The sequence below is a fragment of the Antechinus flavipes genome, chromosome 1, assembly GCF_016432865.1.
Source record: "Antechinus flavipes isolate AdamAnt ecotype Samford, QLD, Australia chromosome 1, AdamAnt_v2, whole genome shotgun sequence".
Taxonomy (NCBI): Eukaryota; Metazoa; Chordata; class Mammalia; order Dasyuromorphia; family Dasyuridae; genus Antechinus; species Antechinus flavipes.
In genome coordinates this window covers 157,232,036-157,257,270 of record NC_067398.1, presented here as the reverse complement: position 1 = coordinate 157,257,270, position 25,235 = coordinate 157,232,036, and the positions used below count along the sequence as shown (strand labels likewise).

The 25,235-nt window shown below is 33.7% G+C and overlaps 1 protein-coding gene across 1 annotated transcript in view; it reads right to left on the bottom strand.

Moving 5' to 3' along the window:
- Window positions 1-23,984, bottom strand: part of TBCA (tubulin folding cofactor A) — a 76,984-nt gene extending 53,000 nt beyond the window's left edge. The window contains exon 1 of the mRNA XM_051991830.1: window positions 23,775-23,984. Coding sequence (XP_051847790.1) covers window positions 23,775-23,827 — 53 coding nt within the window. The 5' untranslated portion in view covers window positions 23,828-23,984. The remainder of the gene's footprint in view (window positions 1-23,774) is intronic.
- Window positions 23,985-25,235: the final 1,251 nt, after the last annotated feature.

Sequence of the window (25,235 nt, the reverse complement as noted above, 5' to 3'; positions counted from 1 at the left end):
AAAAAGGTTTTGTCAAATAGGCAATATGATGTCTCTGCAAATTTCCCAAGGAATTCCCAAGGAAAATACTAAGTAGTTTTAATGACTAATCTTGATAACAGAGAAGACATTAAAAATGTTATTTTTGGTAGAAAGACATGTGTGAAGGAATAATTATGAGTATGGAATATTGCATATACTATCAGGTTACGTCACTCTAATGGTTCATTTTGCTCATTCTAATAAAAGATGACATTTGTGGGAGGAGGAGAAAGAAGGGCAAATTTGAAAAGCAATTTTGATATAAAAACAAAAAGCTGAATTTCTGGGACATATGAGCAAAAAGATGGCAGACTAGACATTTTCTCCAATCTCCACAGAACAGAAATCATATGGCAAAGATCAAGTAATTACAGCTATTTCTATGGCCTATGAAAACTCAGAATCCAAAAGGTTTAAAAAAAAAGAGGAAAAAATGATTAAATTTCACTGACCTTGAGTTCACTCCTTTGCCTACATCCTACCAGAAGTGAGTCTAACAGACCAAAGGACACAATGTAGACTTATATCAAAACCTATTCCTGTACCCATTGTTCATTCCTCCTTTCCAGTATTTTAGAGATACTAGATCCAGGTAGATAAAATTTGTCCAAACCTGAACAGGCACAGCTTGGTCATAAGTCCTTCAGGAGCAAAGACCTACACCAAGGGCTGCATCCTAAAAGCTTGATTGGTTGTTGTCCTTCATTCTTAAGAGGACTAAATGAAATGGCAAAAACTGTCTGTGTGAACATCTGATGTCTCTAAATTTATGCATTTCTTACGAGTCACACCTCAATTCTGCATTGCTCATAAAGCACAGAATCTTCTTTGATGTAGGCATACTATCCTGGATGGTCCTTTGCCAATATCTCCCATGTCTCACAAATGATTCCAAAGTTCTTTAGAGAGACCTTAAGAGAATCCTTGTTTCTCTTCTGACTTCCATGTAAGCAACTGCCTCACGTAAATTTTTTTTTCTTTTTTTGCTGAGGCAATTGGGGTTAAGTGACTTGTCCAGGGTCACACAACAGCTAGGAAGTGTTAAATGTCTCAGATCAGATTTGAACTCAGGTCCTCCTGACTTCAGGGCCGGTGCTCTAACCACTGTACCATCTAGCTGCCCCATAAGTTCTTAAAACAATCTTTCAGGCAAGTATACTTTTGTCATCGAAACAAGGCCAGCGCACTGGAGATGCCCTCTCTGCAGTGGAATCTGAAGGTTTGGCAGTTTGGCTCAAGAAAGCACCTCAGTGTCCAGTGTACCTTAGCTTATTAAGTGATCTTCAGAATTTTCCTAAGACAATTCAAATGGAAGTGGATTCATTTCCTGGCATGACATTGACAAAATTGTACAGGTTTCACTGGCATACAACAATACAGGTTTCACTGGCATACAACAATGAGGTCAGCACAATTGGCTCTGTAGATCTTTAGTTTGGTAGGCAGCCTAATATATCTTCTTCCCCACACTTTCTTTCAGAATCTCTCAAATACTGAACTAGTTCTTGCAATGCATGTATCAAGCTCATCCTCTTTAAAGAAATTCTTGGAAACTATGCTGCCAAATTAAGTGAACTTATCCACAGTATTCAAAATTTCTAAATTTGCTGTATCTGATAGTCCCACAAATGGATGATGTGATTCTGGCTGGTAGAAAACCTGTTTGCATAATGTTAATTGTTGGATCAAAATTAACACAAAAGGCAAAGAATCAATACATACTATGTTTCATACTTCAGTCTCAGAGGCTACACTAAGTACACAGGCATCTGTGAACAAAAAGTAAAATAACTTAAGGAATATTGTGTTAAAAAATTGTTCTGGTCCCCCAGTCATCACTTCTCCTTTCTAGTTAATATAGTAAATATGTTTATAAGTAGCCAGTATAAAGTAACAATGGTAGTCAAAATAAAAAGGAGATCATAAAAGTCACTTACAGACTGTCCCAGAGAACAAAGAAGCTTAACAGTTTAGTGCAAACTGTATCATATATAAAATGTATCATAAAATCACATCCCAAGACTATATGTTAAAAACCAGGGTTATCCAGCTAGACCCTTGCTGTTCGGATATTTTGTTCCTACTATCTTGGTCGGTAAATTTCAATTATCTGAAAATTACCGACAAGCTCCAAGCATCCAAAGCAACATTAGCAAAACACCAAATATTGCTGATAACTTTGAGATAATGTCAGATATGTTAAATGAATATATCACTAAAATCACAGGTCTGGTTATCATATATTCCAAATCAAAATGCATATATATAGTAGGATATGCACTTACAAGAGAAAGAATGTTTACAGAAACATCAAATAGGAAATGGGGTTTCTTAAGCCTATTAAAAAAATTCTACATGGCAAATGTGAAATAATTTCTGTTGCCTTCATTCTCTATTATTAGTTTATGCTGCAATCAGGAAATCACACCTGAGAACCCCCAGAGAATCATGTTCCTAAATATATTTCCCCTTTTTCTTCCTGTTCATCCTTTCCCTTAACCTTTGGCATTTGGGATTAGCTAAAAAGGGAACCAAGCATCCTAAGACCAACTTGAGTCAATCAGGAAGGCTCTTGGTTAACACAAAGTGGGTTTCTGATTTCTCCATATATGGAAGAAATCATATTATTACTGATGATGATGATGATGATGATGGTTCATATCTGATTTCTGATAAAGGGAAATTCTGGTGAAAAAAATCCCTTCCCATCAGTAAAGATCAACTACCTCTATACATCCATTCCATTGCTAATAGTTTTAGAGAGCTTAAATGATTTGTCTCACAATCAAACAACTATTTCTGATTCCAAGGCCTGCAATTTAATTATATCATTCTTGCTGGGATGGGAACAAAATACCCCAGGCACAAAATATTACTCTCCCTCTCCCACTGGGAAAAAACCGGTTACAAAGACCACAGTTATTCATCAGAATGTCTGTTTCTTAGACTCTTAAGTATGACTCAAAAGTATTTCTTTAAACATAATTATAACATTTTTCATTATTGAATGAAAAATTATTTTTTCCCTATATGTACACAGTGACTCAACAGCCTCAAAAACAAAGGTCCAACATAAATCAAAATATTCACAGCAGTACTTTTTTACAGTAACAAAAAGTCAAAAACAAAGTTCTCATCATTTAGAGAATTTTGGCATATGAATATAGTAGGATGACTTATATGAGGAATTCAGGAAAAAAAGAAATCTGTGTGAAATGATGTACTGAAAAATAAAGAACTAATAATATGTCCAATAACTACAACAATAAAAATTTTAAAAATAAAGTATGTAGGATGACTCTGAGTAACTGAAAAACTAAGAATGTTCCCAAAGAACAGAGAATGAAACATAGTAGATCTTGTCAGCAGGGAAGTAGAGAACTATGAAGAAAGAATGCTATCACTGGCAGACATTATCATATTATTTTTTATTAAATTATTTTTCCTCAATACAAAAAGTGGTTCACATTTAGAGGAGGAAAAGACCCCAGTTTTGGGGAATAAGAACGCATTATTTGACAAAAATTGCTGGGAAAATTGGAAATTAGTATGGCAGAAACTAGACATTGACCCACACTTAACACCACACACCAAGATAAGGTCAAAATGGGTTCATGACCTAGGCAAAAACAATGAGATTATAAATAAATTGGAAGAGCATAGGATAGTTTACCTCTCAGACCTGTGGAAGAGGAAGAAATTTATGACCAAAGAACTAGAGATCACTATTGACTACAAAATAGAAATTTTGATCATATCAAATTGAAAAGTTTTTGTACAAACAAAACAAAAGCAGACAAGATTAGAAGGGAAGCAATAAACTGGGAAAACAATTTTTACAAGTTAAAGGTTCTGATAAAGGCCTCATTTCCAAAATATATAGAGAATTGGACTCTAATTTATAAGAAATCAAGCCATTCTCCAATTGATAAATGGTCAAAGGACATGAACAGACAATTCTCAGATGAAGAAATTGAAACTATTTCTAGCCATATGAAAAGATACTCCAAGTCATTATTAATCAGAGAAATACAAATTAAGACAACTCTGAGATACCACTACACACCTGGTCAGATTGACTAGAATGACAGGGAAAGATAATGCGGAATGTTGGAGGGAATGCGGACACTGATACATTGTTGGTGGAATTGTGAACACATCCAGCCATTCTGGAGAGCAATTTGGAACTATGCTCAAAAAGTTATCAAATTGTGCATACCCTTTGATCCAGCAGTGTTTCTACTGGGCTTATACCCCCCAAAAAAGATATTAAAGAAGGGAAAGGGACCTGTATGTGCCAAAATGTTTGTGGCAGCCCTGTTTGTAGTGGCTAGAAAGCTGGAAAATGAATGGATGCCCATCAATTGGAGAATGGTTGAATAAACTGTGGTATATGAACGTTATGGAATATTACTGTTCTGTAAGAAATGACCAACAGGATGAATACAGAGAGGACTGGTGAGACTTACATGAACTAATGCTAAGTGAAATGAGCAGAACCAGAAGATCATTATATACCTCAATAACGATATTGTATGAGGATATATTCTGATGGAAGTGGATTTCTAGAGATCTAATTCAGTTTCAATTGATCAAGGATGGACAGAAGCAGCTAAAACCAAAGAAAGAACACTGGGAAATGAATATAAACTGCTTGCATTTTTGATTTTCTTCCTGGGTTATTTATACCTTCTAAATCCAATTCTCCCTGTGCAACAAGAGAACTATTAGGTTCTGCACACATATATTGTATCTAGGATATACTATAACCTATTTAACATGTATAGGACTGCTTGCCATCGGAGGGAGAGGGTGCAGGGAGGGAGGGGAAAAATCGGAACAGAAGTGAGTGCAAGGGATAATGTTGTAAAAAATTACCCTGGCATGGGTTCTGTCAATTAAAGATTATTTAAAAAATAAAGAAACAAACAAACAAAACAAAACAAATGTAGTGGTAGCATAGAAAGAGTTCACAAAATATCTTATTTCTGTAATTTTCAAAACAGTTCTTATAATATGGATGTGATTCTTTCTTTAGTTGTCTAATAAAAATAAAGAAAGAAAGAATATTTAGAAAAAAAAAAGAATATTTAGGAAGAATAATTTGGAGTATATCCAGAAATGACTGTGGTATTTTTTTAAAAGGCATCAGTAAAACTTATTTTTCTTAAAAAAAATTAAGGGAGTATTAAAAATTCAGCTATCATCATCATTATTATCAAAAGACAGAAGCCAAGATTTTCGAGTTTTATCAGCTAGATTTGTGATCTATGATTTTATCAGCCAAGAAAGAAACCTTCCTTCATAGGTGCAGGATCAACAACTTTTCTGCAAATTATAGTCTTTAACATCATTGCCTAGGGCACTGAGAAAGGATTTCTCTATGGTGACCTAGAAAATACTGATTCAAGACTAGTTTAAAACTTAGGTCCTTCTGGATTTTCAAGGTCCTTCTGGATTTCAAAGTTGGTTCTTTGTCTACTATGCCAAGCTGTCTCATTCTTAGACAACAAAACCAGAATGTCCATGTATAGTACATACATAACCTTAGTATAAAGTCACTTGCTTTACTTACAATAGGCAATAAGCTTGTGCCAAGAAATGCTTTAAATTCATTTTACTACTACTACAAGTGCCTTCATTGGAGAAGGGGGGGAGGGGGAAGGAGTGTCTATAAATACACACACACTTATTTACAAGAATTATAGATTATATTTGGGTATTGGCCCTAAAAATTGCTTAGAAGTCACATTTTCAGGTCAATAAATCTAAATCTTTCAGTTGAACTATCAATTTCCCTTCACTTCACTGATATTTCTTTTCATCTTTTAGGTCTCAAAAATTGCTGTAAAATCTCTTGTTTCATTGTAATTTATGACATAATTCTTCCCAGTCTGGTATTTCATCAATTTAACAGTTCTAATTGCCTTATTATCTGCTCCGGTGCAGTAGTAAAGCCTCTGAACATTTAAATTACCTTACCAACAAGGAAAATGCTATATATCTCAACCTTAAGAATATTATTTCTACCTCTTTGGTGAGCAGTGGCATGAAGAACTTAAGCTCTCTGGAAAGCCAATATCATCTATCACTATTTAACTGTTTGTCAATGTTTATGCCTGTCTCAACTCACATTTAATGGAGCTTTTTATTGTTGTTTTCCATCGTAAAGTTTTGAAGACATTTAAATGTCATTAATTCCCTTTTGAGTTTACTGACATGTATATTAGAATCTTGCTATTTGTGGCAACTCTGCTTCAAATTTATATTGACCCAAAAAAGACCCAAAGAAAATATACAAGTCTAAATTCCAAGTACAGAAACATTAGCTTGTAAATGATTTCATGTGCTGATGTTGAAGGATTTCTAATTTTACACTAGCAAGTCCATTTTCTGTGTACAGGCATTCTAAGATTTTTGAATAGTCTTAAATAAACAATAAAAGCAAAGGTTTTCCATTCCAGCTGTTTACTAGGTAAGGCAGGGAAAGAATACAAAACCAAGGAAAACCATCAAAACAATGTTGATGTCTTTGTAGTATTATCTAATGTAGTATTATCTAATGTCTAAGGTCCCTCTACTGAGGAATGGTTAAACATTTTGGGTGCATAAATGAAAGAATTAATGAATGTGAAGAATAAATAGAAGAATGGAAAGATGAAAACCAATACAAATGGAATTAAGACCTGGAAAAAAAAATACAGAAAATTACTACCACCATATATGGAATGCTTTGAAATTATAATAACCAAGCTTAGCACCAAAGAGCAATGAAAAATAAATCTTCCTCTCTTCTCTTTTCAGCATTGAAGGATTAGAATGTGTGCTTTACTATATATGAGACTTTCAACATGTTACTTCTGCCTTTTTTTATTGTTATTACAAAAGATATCTCTTCTCAGGAAGAAGAGAAGGATTTACTAGAAAATTAATGCCAAAACAAAAGGCATCAATAAGATTGAATTTTTTTAAAAAAAAGTCTTTAAAACTTTAAAAATATCTTTTATATTGAAAATTAGATTTAATCAAAGCAACTTCTGTCATTAGCCAGGTGAAAAAGTCAAACAAATACTTTTCTGCTTCTACCAAGAAGACTCCTTTTCTTCGTTCCTATGACTTTTCTCTCTTCTACAATGTTAGAGAACCTAGAGTTGAATTCCCAAGTGGGTACAGGAAGCAGAAACTCTTGGATAAGCCAATTTTTAGTTTCAAAAGTGCCACAAAATAGTATGAATGGTCTCAAGAATGAGTTAAGACCACCTATTTGTCTTGCCTGCCACTCACTACTAAAGATTATTCTTTATATTATGTTGATCTCCAATGCTGCCAGCAGAGAATTGAGCTACTTCCAGCTGGTGGTGATCCTTTCCTAAGTAATTTTCACCATCTACAAGATGTTGCCTTCTCTTTACTTCCAACAGGGTCTCCACAGATGAAGACAAAAGAGTCTTCAACACCAAGCAAGAGTTATATACCTTTCCCCTGCAGTTCAAAAAGACAACAGATTCCATCATTGAGAGAATTCCTTTTGTCATAGTTTCTTTTCAGCGTCTAAACACAGAGAACCTCTAAACCTGGAGAAGTGTTGCCATTCATCTCCTGAGTTCCTAACATGTTCTATATATTCAGATACAGTAACTGAAACACCCTCCTCTCCTTTCTACTTTTTAACATAAAGAGAAGGCATGATTTCCAAGGATGCTGCCCCACTGACTGCCAATGAATCTTACTAGTTCCCCTTTTTATTTCCCCCCTAAGCACTTACCTGAGATTATTCAAATCATGAATTAATGTAAAGTGCCTAAATTTAAATGCCCAAAGGATGCAGTTCAAATATAACCTCTATATTGTTTCCTCCTGACATTATTATATTTGCTAATGACAAAAAGCAGGGAGATACAACTATCCAGTTAGTACTTAAGAACAAACGAAGACATGTCTAGATTAGAATTGATCTGAAAAACTGTGTGTTTTAAGGGATTGCAAACTCAATGAGTCAATAATTCATCATGGTTACCTAAAAATGAGATCTTGGGTTATTCTGAGACAATAAGAGACAGATAGCAACAGAGACACAGATAAGAGAACTAGTATTCAGAATCAGAGAGTATATGATAGTGCCTCTGTCATCCATTCTAGTCAAAGCATATGGAATACCAACAAATTTAAAATTATTCATGTCTTTCTAAGACTCAGTACTAGTACTAGCACTCAGAAGGTGCTGATTTTTTAAAAATTTAATAGCAATTTATTTTTACAAATGTAAAAATTATTTTTAACATTCACATTTTTTAAGACTTTGTGTTCCAAATTTTTCTCCCTACCTTGCCTCCCCTCTCTCCCCCAAAACAGCAAGCAATCTGATACAAGTCAAATATGTGCAGTTTTTAAAAAACATTCCATATTTACCATGTCGTGCAAGAAAAATCAGGTTGAATGGAGAAAAAAACACAAAAATGCAAGAACTTAAAAAAAAGATAAAATACTAAGTCCATATTCAATTTCTATAATTAGTTCTTTCTGAATGCAGATGGCATTTTTCATCCCAAGTCTATTGAAATTATCTAGAATCACTGAATTATTTAAAAGAGCCAATTCCATCACAGTAGATCATCACTATGTTACTATGTATACTCTTGGTTTTGCTCACTTCACTCAGCAGTTCATGCAATTTTGGGTTTTTTTTTGTTTTTTAGGATTTTCTGAAATCAGCTTGCTCATCATTTGTTAATGTACATAGATATATGATGTATAGTACCAAAGGACTGGAAACAAAGTAGATGCACCTCTACTGGGGAATGGTTAAATATTTTGGGAGGCATAAATATAAGAATTAATGAATGTAAAAAATAAAGAGAAGAATGTAAAGATTGGAACCAAAAGAAAGAAACAATGTTGGAGGTCAATTATAGAACAATAATATTCCATTATAATTATACACTATAACTTATTCAACAATTCCCTAACTGATGGAGATCTAAGTCAATTTCCAGTTCCTTATCACTACAAAAAGGGCTGCTATAAACATGTTTGGACATGTAGGTCCTTTTCTCTCTTTTATGATATCTTCTACTCAGTAATGTAGGTGCTAATCTTATAGAGCATGTATTGATATATTGTATTTTCCCTGCCATTTACGTGCATAATCTGACCTGGTTCCCTTAATTGCTCTCATAATGCACACTACCTTCCACAAACAGTTGATTCATCCATTTGAGCAATACTTGATTGCTGACATATTGTTGGCTGAATGCATATGGATGTGATCCATGAAGGGTCTTTTAATTTCACTCTTGAATCTCACTTTTGTTTAAGAGACTTTAGTCTGATTTAAGACTTTTATCAAAAAATGCTTTATTTGATGAAGCCACCTATTATCAGCTTTTATTTTTACTTAATGAAATTCTGAAAGCATTTTTATAGATTTCTGACCTGTTTATAATAATGCTCTAATAATTTTTATCAATTTTATCAATCATTTTTGTCATGTGTTAATATTCCTATTACTCTTTTAGTTTGGTAAGGAATGGCTAAACAAATATAATTAAATCCAATGCAATACTGCTGTGATGTAAGGGAAGAAAAACAATACAAAGAATCATGGAAAGACTTAAATGAACTAATTCAAGTGAAGTAAGTAAAGTCAAGAAAATAACATAAATTAAATGAAACTATGTAAATAACCATTATTTTAAAAAATTAAAACAGAATGTTGTAGAAATTTGAAGAACAAGCTGTAATATTTATGCACCACAAACTAATATTTAGCTAGTCTCCAAATGAATGGTATCCACCTTGTTTCTAGTTATTTTGCTATAAGACGTTCTGACATAAATACTCTGCTATATGTGACTTTTATTTCTACCCATAAAGTAATTATTTGGTAATTTGATGGTATGATACTAAATAAGTAAATTAATTTAGATAGCAGTCATTTGGGGGGACAGCTAGCTAGCAGAGCAGATAAAACACTGAGCCTAAAGAAGTAAATTCAAATTCAGTCTCAAACATTTACTACCTGTGTGGCCCTAGGCATTTAACTTTCTTTGCCTAAATTTTGCCATATTTTAAATGATAAGGAGAAAGAAATGGCACACACTCACTATATTTGCCAGGAAAGCCCCAAATAGGGTCATGAAGAGTCAGACACTGAAAAATGACAAACCACCACCCATCATATGATATTGGCTTGGCCTACCCATGAACAATGAACATTTCTCTCATTTATTTAATTCTACCCTTTATTTATGTGAAGTGTTTAATTGGCAATCAGCCAATCATCTGTCTTTCAGTTCTATGAAAAGAAGATACTAAAATCCTTGGGTTTAAAAAGTTATTTTATTTAAAATATTAAATTTTTTAAATTGAGGTCTAAATAATAGAAAATATGGAGAAATTGAGAGCAAAAATAAGGACAGATTTGGCTTTTAAGTCAAATTTGTTTAAATCACTCATCAAGAAGACTCAATTTACTTGCTGTCCAAAGGAGGAGGTGGAGGAAAGGGAGGGAGAAAAAATTTGGTATAAAAGATTTTGCAAGGGTAAATGTTGAAAATTATGCATATATTTTAAAAATAAAAGACTCAATTTAAATTATTTTCCCATGTAAAATATAATTATTTTCCCTTGAGAAACATAAAATCCAAAAATTTTCTCATTCAGCACTTTGGAATTCTGCCCAAAGAGCTTTTCAATTGTGCATACACCCTTTGATCCAGCAAAACCATTATTAGATCTAAGACCCAAAGAGATAAAAAAAAAAGGGGGGGGTATTTAAGGACCTATTTGTACAAAAATATTTATAGCAACTCTTTTTGTAGTGGCAAAGAATTGGAAACTGAGGGAATCTCCCCAATTGGAAAGTGCCTAAACAAGTTGTGATACATAATAAAAATAGACAGAAAAAACTTGATAAGACTTGTATGAACTGATACAAAAACAAAAACAAAAAAAACAAGTGAATCAGGAAAATATTGTACATAGTAACAATTATACTATACATGAAGATCAACTGTAAATAGCTTTAGCTATTCTCAGTAATACAATGATCCAAGACAGTTCAAAAAAGTCATGATGAAAATGTTATCTACCTCCAGAGAGAAAACTGATGTTTTCTGAAATCAATTATATTAGTTTCCAAACTATACTATTTTTCACTTTCAAAATTTCTGTTTGTTTTTTTTTTTTCCCCTCCTTTGGCTCAGTCTTCCTTCACAATATAACTAATATAGTAATATGTTTTACATGATTAAACATGTATAAACCATATAGCAAATTGCTCAAAATCTGGAGGGGAGATGAGAAAGAAAATTTGTTTTTACTGTTAATTGGGAGAAAATAAAATATTTAAATAACATTAAAAAAGAAAAAAAAATTCTCATACAATAGTCTTTTATAATCTCATATAATAGGTACTAAGAAAAATATATAACAACCTAGTAAGAGTTCAACAAGATTTTTTAATAGAATTATTAATCACACATCTATATAAATCTGAAAATAATAAAATGAGATTATTTAATTTGTAGAAGATGTATTTGCTTACTTATTATATTGAATGATGCTGCATTATTGACCATTTTTGACATATAGGATTCATAGATTTTTTTTTACCAAAAATTCCTCACAAGATTGAGAAATGCAATAGACTGAGAACTACTATCTACAAAAACATAATACTAGTAGGCAATATAGGTTCCCAGAACTGGTAATAGTTGCTACCATGAAACACTTATCCTCCAAAGATATCCCACCACCTTAAACTTCTTCACCTAAGGTTTTTATTTCCTAATATTATACACAGAAGCTATGAACAAAAAGGGGACTTTGTTTATAGAACTTCATTTTACATAAGCTAATTATTCTGTGAAGTGAGGAATGCCTGTAGGTGTTAATAATGTTTTTATGTTTGTTCACTAACTTTTAAGAATGAGCACAATCAAATATCCAAATAAGATTTTCAGTAGTTAACTTTAAGACATGATAATGAATCTAAAAACTAAATACAGTTTCTAAATAGTGCTGTATTTTTCCATTATTTCTAAATAAGGATAGGAAATAGAAACTTAATGTGTTCAAAAGCATCATTAATTTCTCTGTGGTCACTGAAAAAAAAAATCATTATCTACTCCATGGCCTCCAGTACTTATATCAAGTCTCTACTTCAAAGCATTGTAAAGGCAACTAATTGTCATTACATTAATTTATACATTGTTTAATATAACTTAGTATGTATCTCTACCATTCATCCTAAGATTTATAATAATCCTTATAACATGCTATTAGTATTTTCAATGTAAATGGTTTCAAAGTCATATCATCATATTAAGAGCTTTAATTTTAGAATTACTGTGAAAGCATAAAATAAATGAAAACCTGTAAATTACCACTAAGTCTTATAAAAAGTCATGATATGAAAATTTAAGTACTAGGCTAATCTAAAGTTCTTCATAAACATCTAACTATGAACCAAACTAAAACATATAAAGTCTGAGAAGGTTCCGCATCTTATATTAAGTGTTCTGAAAGAAAAATACGATCATAAATCCATCTATACCAAATTATTATCTTACCATTTCTATTATGATTTCAAAAATGTAGTACCATAGGTTAGTTCTAATATAAGTAGTTAAAATCACACTCTGGGGCAGCTAGTTGGCGCATTGGATACAGCACCAGCCCTGAAGTCAGGAGGAGCTGAGTTCAAATATGGCCTCAGACACTATACACTTCCTAGGTGTGTGACCCTGGGCAAGTCACTGACTAATCCCAACTGCCTCAGGAAAAAAAAAATCACACTCCAAATCCTAACAAATTTAATTAATGAAGCATTATGTCAATGTACAATGAATATATCATTTAATTTTAATTCAGTTTACACAGAACTCTATAAGAAAATATGGTTAAAAAGACACTCAATATGATCTTTGTATACCAATTAAAATCACAAATACAATTAACTTTTACTTTTGTTTTAGGAATTCAAGGCTCCTAGATTGACTCAAGGTCCCTCTTAGTTTTAAATCTATCATCACATTATTCAAGTTTTGTTTTTTTTTTTTAAATGCAACTACATCAGTTTCCAATTATCCAGATACTGAATGAAACCCCCACCACCCAAGCTGTCGAAGCCATACAGAAAAATGGCCATAAGAGTTCACCTAGTTATCAAAAGCTATCTCTTTAAAAAGCTGAGGTCTATTAGTAGTTTAAAACATCACAGTAGGGGGTTAATGTTGTTGTCTGACTCACTTTCATCAGTTTAAGAACCCATTAGCCCTCATTAGCATAGGTGCTCCATAGGTCTTTTGAAGTCTATTTCAGCTCTAGTCTGTCAACGAAGGTGGAACTTTTTTCTTAAACCTTGAAGATTGAAGTTTTTCTCCTAGCTCAAATGAGCTGAAGTGAAGGTGACCTTCCCCTGAAAATGAGATACTCCCTTTTATTCCTTTCTTCATACAAGTCAGATAAAAGGCAACTTGTTTACACTGAGTGGAATGTAAAATGATTGTTTACATACAAAATTTGAGGGTAAGCTTTCTGCGTATTCATTATTTACATACATTTTCGGCTGTCCTAAGATCCTAGACTTAGATGTCCAATATTTTCAGTCTACTGATGAGAAAACTGAGGCACAGCAAAGTTAAATGACTTCGTCAGGGCAAAACCATTAGCTACATCGAAGGCAATATTCTAACTCAGCTCTTCCTAACTCCAAATGCAGGGCTTTACTGCACCTCCTCACTTTCACAATGCAAAAATATTTAGCACCTACTTACTGATCAAGGACCATTCCCAAGAAATACATACTTAACAGTCTTCAAAATGAAGAGAAATGATTATAAGGATAGAGGAAAATGTTTTATCACAACATGAGAAATGAAATTAAAATTACTGAGCTTTTACTTCATGACCACCAAATTGTTAAAGATGCAAATAATCAGAAATGGAAGAGCTCTGGGAAGTCAGATACTAAGTCACTATTCATGGAGTAGTAAATTAGTCCAACCATTCTGGAAAACAATTTGGAATTATGCAAGAAAGATCATTTACACTCTTCATATTCTTTGATCTAGCAATCCTACACTTCTAGGCATAAATCCCAAGGAGGTCAAAGATAAAAAGGAGGATCCTAGATATACTACAATATTAATGACAGCACTTTTCTGGTTACCAAAAAACAAAAACAAAAACAAAAAAACAAAACAAAACAAAACAAAACAAAAAAACTGGAAAGAAAATAGGAACCTGAATGATTTGTGGCATGTGAATATAATGCAGTTTTACTATACTAAAAATTCAGGAATTCAAAGAAAGACTTATATAAGCTCATGCCAAGTAAGCAGAATCAAAAAAACAACATAAAATGTAAAAAACAAACAAACAAAAAACCCCAACAACAACAACAACAAATAGCACTTTAGTTCAGAATGAAATGTACAACACCTAATCCTGATGTCAGATAGCTAGACGTGTATATGATAGCAGCTGTATTGATTTGGTTTTATTTGACTTGTTAAAAGGATAGTACAGGGGCAGAAGGGAAGAAAATATAGGAAAATTGTTGTAATGCTTTGAAAAGGCATTAATAACAATAAAATTTTAAACTGAACTGGAAGATACATATTCTTTCAGAATCACGAAGCTGTGAAAATCCTTTAAATTTCATAAGAAGAAATTAAACATATTCTTCACCCTGATCTTACTTATCCTACCTTTCCAATCTCATTTCACTTCACTTCACTCCCCCCACCCTCCAAGTATTAGATGAGCCAGCTATTCGAATCAATTTGCTGATTCTCACACCCAAGACATAGCACTTTAAATTAGGTAATGCAAAGGTATAGAGATAATTTTTTCATTCCTAGAATACTTTTCCCTCCTCTTCAACTCCCCTTGAAATCCAAAGTCTCAAATACAGTACTACTTTTCTATTTGAGAACTTTTCTGGTCCTCCCAGCTGCTAATGATCTTCCATCCAAGGTTACTCTATGAGTTTTGTTTATATTTTGTATGTACTTTAAGTTCCATGAGGACAGAGAATGTTTCAATTTTGTCTTTATAACCCCAATGCCTACGACTTATTAAATGCATAATAAATGTTCAAATGATTGTAAAAAATAATATATTTCTCTATGATTTCTGAAGATTAGTGAAGCCTTTTTTACAGCAACAAAAATTCAAAGCTACATGGCTGTGGATACTTATTTTTTAACTTTGTTTTTTCTTGAGGGTTTTTTTTCCCCCCAAGGCTGGGAAGAGAAATATTTTCTGGGAGGAGAGATGTTTTCTTCTGCCACATGACTTTTATAGAAATGTTTTGCATAACTTCACATGCATCTTCAAAGGGAGAGAATCCAGAATTCAAAAATTTAAAAACAAATGCAAAAAAAAAAATTGTTTTACATGTAAACTGGAGGTTAAGAAAAAAATTAAAATCAAACTCTCTGAAAGCATTTGACATTCAATATGAGAGGGAAGCTCCACTGGAGGAACCTTTTCTACTAGAACTCCACTTCCTTTGCCATTCACAGCCTTCAAGTTGCCTGGGGCACTCTAATTTCGTCAGAGGCAAAATATGCCCTCAGGACTACCAATTTCTTAAATAGGTAGCCTAGGTAGGTAGGTCTCTAACCACTATCGTAATCTGGCATAATTTAATAACAAAGATTGAATCATAAATAATGTCCAGTATACAAAAAATTGCCCAATTTAGAAACATTGTATTCTAGAAAATCATAAGAAAGCTATTTAAGATCCAGAACACAGTTTCCTCATAGAAAACATATTAAGAATAATAATAGTATTTAACTGTTTTATCAGTTTAGAAATGTATGGACATATATAGTTTGTGTTCTTCATTGAATTTCAAAATACTTAAACCTAAAAGGGAAAGGAAAACCCCTTAAAACAAGTCGCTTAAGAACATTTTTTGAAGTACTTCTTTCTACTGCAAGTAACAGGCAACTCAAAAGTTATTCAGACTGACTCAAGAAGAATCTATATGCCTCATTTAATCAGGGCTTTTCTCTATAATTGAGTATTCTAAATAACTCTAAATAATTTTATGTAACTCTTAAAAATATCTAAACTTTTCATAAAATGATATAAATTCTTCTGAAGTATATTACATACTACTTCTTAAATAGAGAATAGACATAAGCAAGAAAATAAAAGCAAGAATACTTCAATTCTAGGACAGCAAGACAACTTTTATGTCTCATGTCCAAATGAAGCAGTCCCTACCTTGATTATTCTAAGGGTCATCATATCAATTTTTTTCACTGACTTATTAATAAACCCTGAAATCAACCTATTAATCCTTTTGAATCCTTTTGCATTCTTTTTAAATGGTTTTGAGTCTTCTATCACTCAAATCCAATTCACTTGCATGTCATTCCATCACCTCCCAAATGGTCATCTTCAAGGAGGAAGGATAAATAACTTCATTTCTTATTCTTTATGCCATTCTGCATATAGGTCTCTAAAAAGTTCTTCCTATATCCCTCCCCCCCCTTTCACACAAATCCATCCTGTAAATTTATCAATAGCAAATCTGCAACAGGTTATTGGTAACATTCAACAATATATTACTAACTCCTAAAGGCAGTTTTGCATAGGGAAAATCTGTTTTCCTACAAAAAGTTACTTCTTGCTATTGTCATGGATGAAATATTGAACAAATGATCCACTGGCCTAAATGTAGCATGTGCTGAATATTTAAGACAATTAATGTCTAAGAATTCAGGATTGATGATTGTATTGCTACTGATTTTGTGATTTAAAAAAAAAAACTAAACAGAAAGAGGCAAATTTTAATTTAAATGCCCAATATTTTTAAAGTTACTACATGGTATACAATGATCAATGAATCTTAGATTTCTCTCCTTTGAGAACAAATAAATACCTATCATTTATAACTCTTAGCAATTATTCCTCTGCTTTTGTCTCTACCAAATAATTGTTGACAAGGAGCTAGTAAAAAGTTGATACCATTCCTCTGCTTCAGCTTATTGTGCTTTAGACCTCTCTTTTGGGGAAGCAGATATAAATTAATCAAATTTCAAAAATAATGAGCCAATTTTCAAAAGTGGAAAAATGGATACCTTAAGGTTATGTTATTTCATCTCACAGCAAAGAGGATGACACAGAAGGAAAACAAACCATAGGGCTATTTCCTCAACTCCAAAAGAATGCTGCATTTAAAATTTTACATCTAACTTCAAAAAAAGGAGATAAGAGTCAAGAAGGAGAAATAGAGACAGAAAATATTACTTGCATAGTGATTACTTCAGATTATTGAATAAGAGAGCTTGAAGAGACCTCAGAGAACATATCAAGTTGAATCCTGTCACATTTTTTCCAATTTTGGGGAAAATGTGTCACATATCTGATTAATAATGTGGGACAGTGCACATTTATATCAAAATAAGTTTTAAAATTTATAGTTAAAATATAAAATTCACATTGTTACAGTAACAAAAATTGCTGAAGAAAAAAGGTATAACAAATGTTAGATATGTCCATATACATCCTGTACAGCAGAATAAAGGTATAAACAAACTTGGGAAGATGCCACAGTTTGGGAAAGGTGGTTTCTGAAAGGGTTGCTGTACAAAAATCAATGCAATTTCCCCATAGGTTCATGATGTAAAATTCTATAATCAAGGCTTGTAGATTTGTAATTATGGTATGTCAGCTACATTTAAACAAGAGTGTTAAAAGATTGTTAAAGTTAAACTAACACAATTGCAGTGTGAATTGTCTTAGTCTCATTCTAATCTACTGATGTCACTTTCATTTAATCAGAGGAAAACTATGGGCCAATGTCAGTGCTATTTCACATGCCCTAACACACTATGTTCACATTAAATTTTTGTTCATTAGCAACATAAAATGGCTATATGAAGATATATTTAAGAAAATTATTTTTAATTTATTCATTCATTAATTCACCAATAGAACATTTCAGCTGACCTTATTGTTAAATAAGTTGTTTTTGAAAGTGATTAAGCAATTTTTTTGTGTTAACTGAATAGGTGCATTTTTTCTGAGAGAAAACTGATAATCATACAATGACCACAAAACTAGTAAACCATTTATTTCTAGAATATAATCCTACTTAAGAGAACTATTCACATAAGTAGTTTGTTTTAAATTGCACAACAATTAGGATGAATTCTGTATTTTTTTCTCTCTCAGAGCAAATTCTTTTTTATCAAAGCATCATATATTAACATTGAAGGGAAATCATCTAGACCAATGTTCTCATTTTATGGACAAAAAAACAGGCTCAAAAAAGCTGGATGACTTTATACTAAATCAGATAACTAGTGTTATAGCCAGGATTTGAACATATAACATATATCTTTTTGATTCTAAATCTTTCCATTTCAATGAAACAAGTTTTTTTTCTTTAATTTATAAAATTTATATTTTTATTTATAAAGTTTTTCTTTGTTATATAGCTTATGTAACAATTTTTTTATTTTTTTTTAATATAACAGAGTTGTAGAAGCCAAAAGCTATTTATAATTTATAATTTATAATAATGCTGCACTGTTATTTAAAATTTTAACATAAGCACAATATGGTATATATATAGTTGTCCTATAAGGAAAGTAACAAGATATGAAGATTTGTTGAAGTAAACTATAATAACTATAACAATATATCGAAAGATTTTCACAATCTAAGCAAACTTTAATGACAAGTCAGAAGACAGAGACACCAGAAGCAGAAACACTGCTTTTCAAGAGGCATGTATCACCACAAAATTCACTGAAGATTTCCAGGTATGACCAAAGAATATATTTATAACCAAACTACCTAGGTATTTCAGGAATCATCTGGTGAAAGAAGTAAATTTTATCTTTATACAAACTAGAAACAAAAATGGATGAAACTAGGAGGAAAACTTTTATAATAGAGGTAATTTTTAGGTATCATAAAGCTCAAAAATCATGATTTAAAAAGACTAATTTTGGATTATATAGTATTTGAAAACCTGTAACTAGCTAGGTGGGGTACAATAGGGTGCTGCGCATCTTCATGAGTTCAAAAATTTGATCCCAGACTTTTACTAGTCAACTGACTGTGGACAAATCATTTAACCTTATTGTCCCAATTACCTCATCTGTAAAAAAGTAAGCTGGAGAAAGTAATGGCAAATTACTCCACTATCTCTGTCAATAAATTCCCAAATGAAGTCACCAAGAAGCAGAAACAGCTGAAATGATTCAACAATCCATGTAACACAAATCAGAAGAATCAAAGAATGAAAATCATTATGAATTGATGAAATATGAAAGATGGAATGAGCTCAGTAAATATCTAGTATAACCCCCCTTCCCCACAAAATAAATTCCCATTATAATATATCCAACAAGGGATTATGCAGTCACTTTATTTTTAATAATTTTTTCCCAATTACATGTAATGATAACTTTCAACATTCACTACTTTTAAAAGATTGAGTTCCAAATTTGTCTCCCTTCCTCTCTCTTCCATTCCCCCTCCAAAGATGGAAAACGATCTGATAACAGTTATAACATATAACAGTCATATTAGACATATTTCCACATTAGTCATGTTGTGAAACAAGAATCAGAACAAAAGAGAAAAACCATGAAAAAGAAAAAAAAAACAAAGCAAAGGAGAGAATAGTATGTTTTAATCTGCATTCAGATTCCACGGTTCTCTCTCTGGATGTGAATCACATCCTCCATATCTTGAGTCTTTTAGAATTTTCTTGGATCACTGTATTGCTAAGAAGAGCTATTTCTATCACAATTGATCATCTTATAATCTTGTTATGACTGTGTAAAAGGTTCTCTGGTTCTACTTATTTCACTTAGCATCAGTTCATGTAAGTCTTTCCATGTTGTAAAATCTGCTGATCATTATTCCATTACATTTACATATCATAACTTGTTCAGTTATGATGGGCATCCTCTCAATTTTCAGTTCTTTGCCACTACAAAAAGAGCTGTTATAAACATGTGAGTCTTCTCTTTTTTATGATCTCTTTGGGATACACAAATCTAGTAGTAGTATTGCTGGTATTGCTGGATCAAAGTATATGTAATTTTATAGTATATAGTCTAGTATACTATATAAATATAGTAATTTATAAATATAGTAATTTATAGTTCTAAATTGCCTTCCAGAATGGCTAGATCAGTTCACAACTACTCTACCCCCCCACAATAGATTCTATAAACTTTAAAAGTGGAATTCAAAACCACTAAATAAAAGCAAGCAAGAGACAAGATTCATCTATCAGATATACCACATTTAGAAGTAAACTTGGAAGTATAAGTGCTTTATACCAACTAATTAAATATGAGTCCACTGTTCCAAAGATTAGATTGGTATAGGGAAATATAACTATATTTTTATATCAATGACACTAGGAGTGTGTTCCATATCTCACACACTTACCAGTTGTGTGTCCTTAGGCAAGTCCCTCAGACTCACTTAGCATCAATTTCTACTTCTGCAAATGGAATAATAGCACATATCTCTGAAATCAAAAGAGTCAAGAAGAATAATACCCTTAGATCATTAGTTCTGCTTCCAAACCAGAACCCACGGTCATCATCCCAAGAAGCAAATCCAGAGATGGGATCAGTCACAGTGATCAAAAGTCACTTACACAAGAATGATTAACAAGGCATCCTGAAGGACAGAGGACAGACAGGAAGCAACAGCTTGGAGGCAAGTCACATTATTAACCCCAAGTAGATTACCACATTCTCCCTCAAACCCTGATGGAGACAGCCCTAGACCCTGAGTCCAAAAGCCCCAGAATAGCAGTGATTTTGCTCATGTTCCCCCACTACTCTACTCAAACTCTATATCCTTTCCAGGATCAACATCTTCTGTTTGATGCTCAAAAGCTCCTTCATAAACTAGCACCCAGGTTATTCCTCAACACATACTCTTCAAATCTGTGATACTGATGTCTCCTGGCCTGACTGTTCCACAAACATGACACTTCATCTCTCAGTTTCAGTAATTTTCTTTGGCTATCTCTTAATGCCTAGATTACTTTACTGGAAGCCTTCCTCAATCCTTCTTAATTCTAATGATTTCCCTGTTAATGATTTCCTATTAATCCTATGAATACCTTATTTTGTACATATTTGCATGTTGTTTCCCCCATTGGTTTGTAAGCTTCTAGAAGGCAGGACTATCTTTTGTTTCTTTTTGTATTCCCAGTGATTAAAGGTGCAGTGCCTGGCATATAATACTTGATGTGTTTATTGACTGCCTGTTTACTTAGCACAAGACATTATCAAAAGACAGTCCCCACACTCAAAGAGCTTATAATTTAATGGGGAAGACAACATGTCAACAAATATATACAAAGAAAGTTCTATACAGGATAAATAAGAAATTGTTAAAAGAGGGAAAGCACTGGAATTAAAAAGGAATTAGGGAGTCAGAAGTGGGATTATAGTTGGAATTTAAAGGAAGCCAAAGAGGTCAACAGTGGGAGCAGAAGAGTAAAGCAAGCAGCCAGAAAAAAAAAAAAATGCTCAAAGCAAAGAAACAAAGAATTGTGTACAAACAAGATACATGTAAGATAAATCTTAAAGTCACCTCTTAATTTACAGATCTACACTAAAAAAGGTGAAGTGATTTATCACATCAATCCTTTACAGGGATGAAATCACAGACCCAAACAGAAAGGAAATCAAACAGCAGAATCTCACTAAGAGCAAGGAATAAATGATTTAAAATTATTCCTATATCCTAGGAATCAAGAATAGGCATTTAATAAATGTCAATGGATTTTTAAATGCACTAACTTCCTCCCACAAAACCTTAGAATGTCCCACATGCCTAGAATGCATCTCATCTCTAAACTTCTGAAATTTCTTTCAACTCTGCTCATTACCACCTTCAATAAGTTCTATAAGGTTCTTTCCTGATATCTTTCTCCCAGTTACTTTCTCCTGGGGGTAAAAAAGTTTAAATTGAAGAAAGAAATGGCAATCCGTTCCAGAATCTTAGCAAACAAAACTCATAGGCAATATGGTCCACAAGTTCACAAAGAATTGGGCAGAACTAATAACTGAATGGCTTAACAAATCCTTGAAGGCAGGAGCTGTTTTATTTGTCTTTTTTTAATCAACCATCCTAGCATGATACTTGACAGAGTTCTTAAATACCTTATTTATGGGTTGACTGAGACCACTATAAAAGGATTGTATTATTACTTGAGTATTTTTATCTATCTTATACAAAAAAATGTATAGTTTTTGCCCAGAAAAATCCACCCTACTCTTTTTAAATATAAATACATGTTAGGTACCAAATCCTAAAAAAAAAAAAAAAAAAAGTGTATGACTTGATTAGTTTTATATGGTGTTTCCTTCCAAAGATTCAAAATTCATACGGTGTATTTGTGTCCAACCTATGGTATATAGCCTTCCTGGATTGTACTGGTCTTATCAGTCACAATCAGACACAATGTACCATGTATCCCAACATAGTGATGTCATTCTGGTCCTCTTCCGGATGAGGGGAAACTGACCATGAGCAACTAAAATCACGTAATTTACCATAAGAAAAATCAATGTGTGTGTAAATCCAAGAATCCTATCTCAAAATTAGAAAACTCTACTTAAAGACCTAGATAGATGAGGAGCCTTTTGCTGCTTTTTAATACTCAAACATTCAATGTAAAAGTATAGCAAGACACAGTAATTATAGCTTAAATTAATGAATTCAGATTTTCTCTCGTTTTCTTGCACTGCTTCTTCCTCAGGTTGGCACCAAAAATTGCTATGCATATGCCACAATGATGTCCCTTTTTTGTCAATACATTGTGACTCAACAGATCAGGCTTCAGAGTCATGACCTTTTCCAAAACTGGTTTATCTTTTATCTCAAAGTACACAATTAAATGATCTAATAGTTTGGAACCTGGTTAACAGGATTCTACTGATACTGTTCCATCCCAAAGCAAAATTCACTTTCCTTGGATAGCTATTTAATAGCATAGCACAGCAGGACAGAACACGTGTGACACTGAACTTAAAAGCAGATTTGGGGGAAAGGAGAAGTTTGGGAGACGCTCGGGAAGTCAACCCCGGATTCCTGCAAGCTGCAGCACTGAGGGGTGCTGACTTGGTAGCACCAGGACGCGATCAAGAATCCAGAAATGGGCTGTGCCCTCCCTACACTTCCGAACGCTCAGATCCGTCTTCAGACCGGCGGCGGACGAAAGTTAGCAGGCACCCGAAAATTCCGAGGGAAGCCAGCCTCTCAAAAGAACTTTCTCCCAAGTTCAAGAACTGAAGGTGTGTGCAGGGCCTAACGCGCCGGGCTGGGCCCGGAAACAAGCTCCAGGCCTCGGGATAGCCCCGCCCCTCAGCGGGGAACTGGGAGGGCGCGAAGAAATAGAGTCCAAGGGAGGAGGGCTGCGCGTCCCTTCCACGCCCCCTGCCCCGAGGCGTTCCCGGGCGCGCGCTCCGTAAATCGGCCCCACCCGAGCCTCCCGCTCAAAATTCAGCACCCGCGGGAGGGGAGGGGAGGGACGAGGAAGGGAAGAGGGCGAGGCGCGAGCCTCCGTTCCTCCTCCTCCCCGGACTGGTCCCCGCCCCTCCATCGGCGGTAGGCAGGTAAGATGTCCGAAGACTAATGGCACAGGCCGTCGGGCCCGGCCTCGGCCCGGCCTCCCCTCCCTGGGCCACGCCGGCCCCAGCCGTGATGGAAGCACTAAGGAAGACGTGGGCACTTACCTCTTTACGACTCCTGTCTTGATCTTGATCTGTCTCACGCGAGGATCAGCCATGGTCTTCCACTGAGCGCTGGCAGAAGGAGAGCGGAAAGTCGGGACTCACTGATGGGAGGAGACCGAGCACGCCGAAACCGGTTATGTCCGCTAACCCGGGGGAGGCCCTGTACGCATGCGCTGGTCCGGCTGCGGCCTGAGATCTCTCTGCGCGTGGCTCCTCCTCCACCTCTCGCCTCGCGTCTGACCAATGGGAACCTGGACACAGGTGGAAAGGCAACACGGCCCCTCCCTCCGTTGCTAGCGGGCCCTTTCTTCGCTCAGGTAGCGTGGTCTGCAGTGGGCGGGGCAGCCCCTACGTGTGTGTTTCCCAAGCTGTGACGACTTTAGCTCGTACTCCCCCTCTCCCCAAAAGGCATGGGTTGCAAGGGATGCTTTTGTTTCCTTTATAAACAGACTAAGTTGGAAAACTTTTTAAAAGATGGTTTACGTTTTCAATGTCCGGGGACCAGTGGCATTGGATACATTTTCATATGCTTAATAAATAATTCTCTTAACTATTTACAATTGTTTATCCCTGTATATATGACATACTATGTAAACATAAGAGTACATATAGGCCATACTATATACTATAGTATTATATAGTATTGTATCATTATATATATATATTTATATATATATATATGCTCTGTATCATAGATATATATAGTTATACTTTTAAACTGTGGAGTCATATAGCTGAATATAGGAGTCAAGAGAAATTTGGCAACAATAAAAAGTATCAAATATATCATGAAAAATTAATTATGTAAAAGTAAAGTACATCCATCGCATTAGTATGGAGATTTGGTTTTGTCTTTAATAAATGGTAAAATTATATGTATACCAAAGAATTGTTTTAAAATAAATTTCTTTATGATTTATTATCAGTAAATGTTTGATTTGTGTAACTATTTTATATATCTATGTATCTCCCATCTGAAAATTTTTGGGGCATAAAGAGGTCTACAAGTAGGAAAAGGACCTGCTATATAGTACCACATAATACAACTATATGTTTTATGTAGTACAGCATATATGGGTTTACATAGTATCTACATATTTGTAGTTTATAATGTATCATATTTGTGTAGTGTATATATGTATATATTTGTGTGTGTATAGAGTATATACATTAATCTATATAAGTATATATTGCATATATTTATATGTACATGGGGTTATATGTATTAGAGGGTGTATACTTGAAACAAGGTTCTGCCCTCTACAAGAGGGTATTATATATATATATATGTGTGTGTGTATGTGTGTGTGTGTGTGTGTGTGTGTAGTATGTACTAATAGACTATGTGGATAGTATAATTTTATATACTTTATATGTCTATGTATAAATAGAGAATATAAATACTATATATACTTTTATATACTACGTACCACATAAATAACAGTAGTTTAACTATAAATA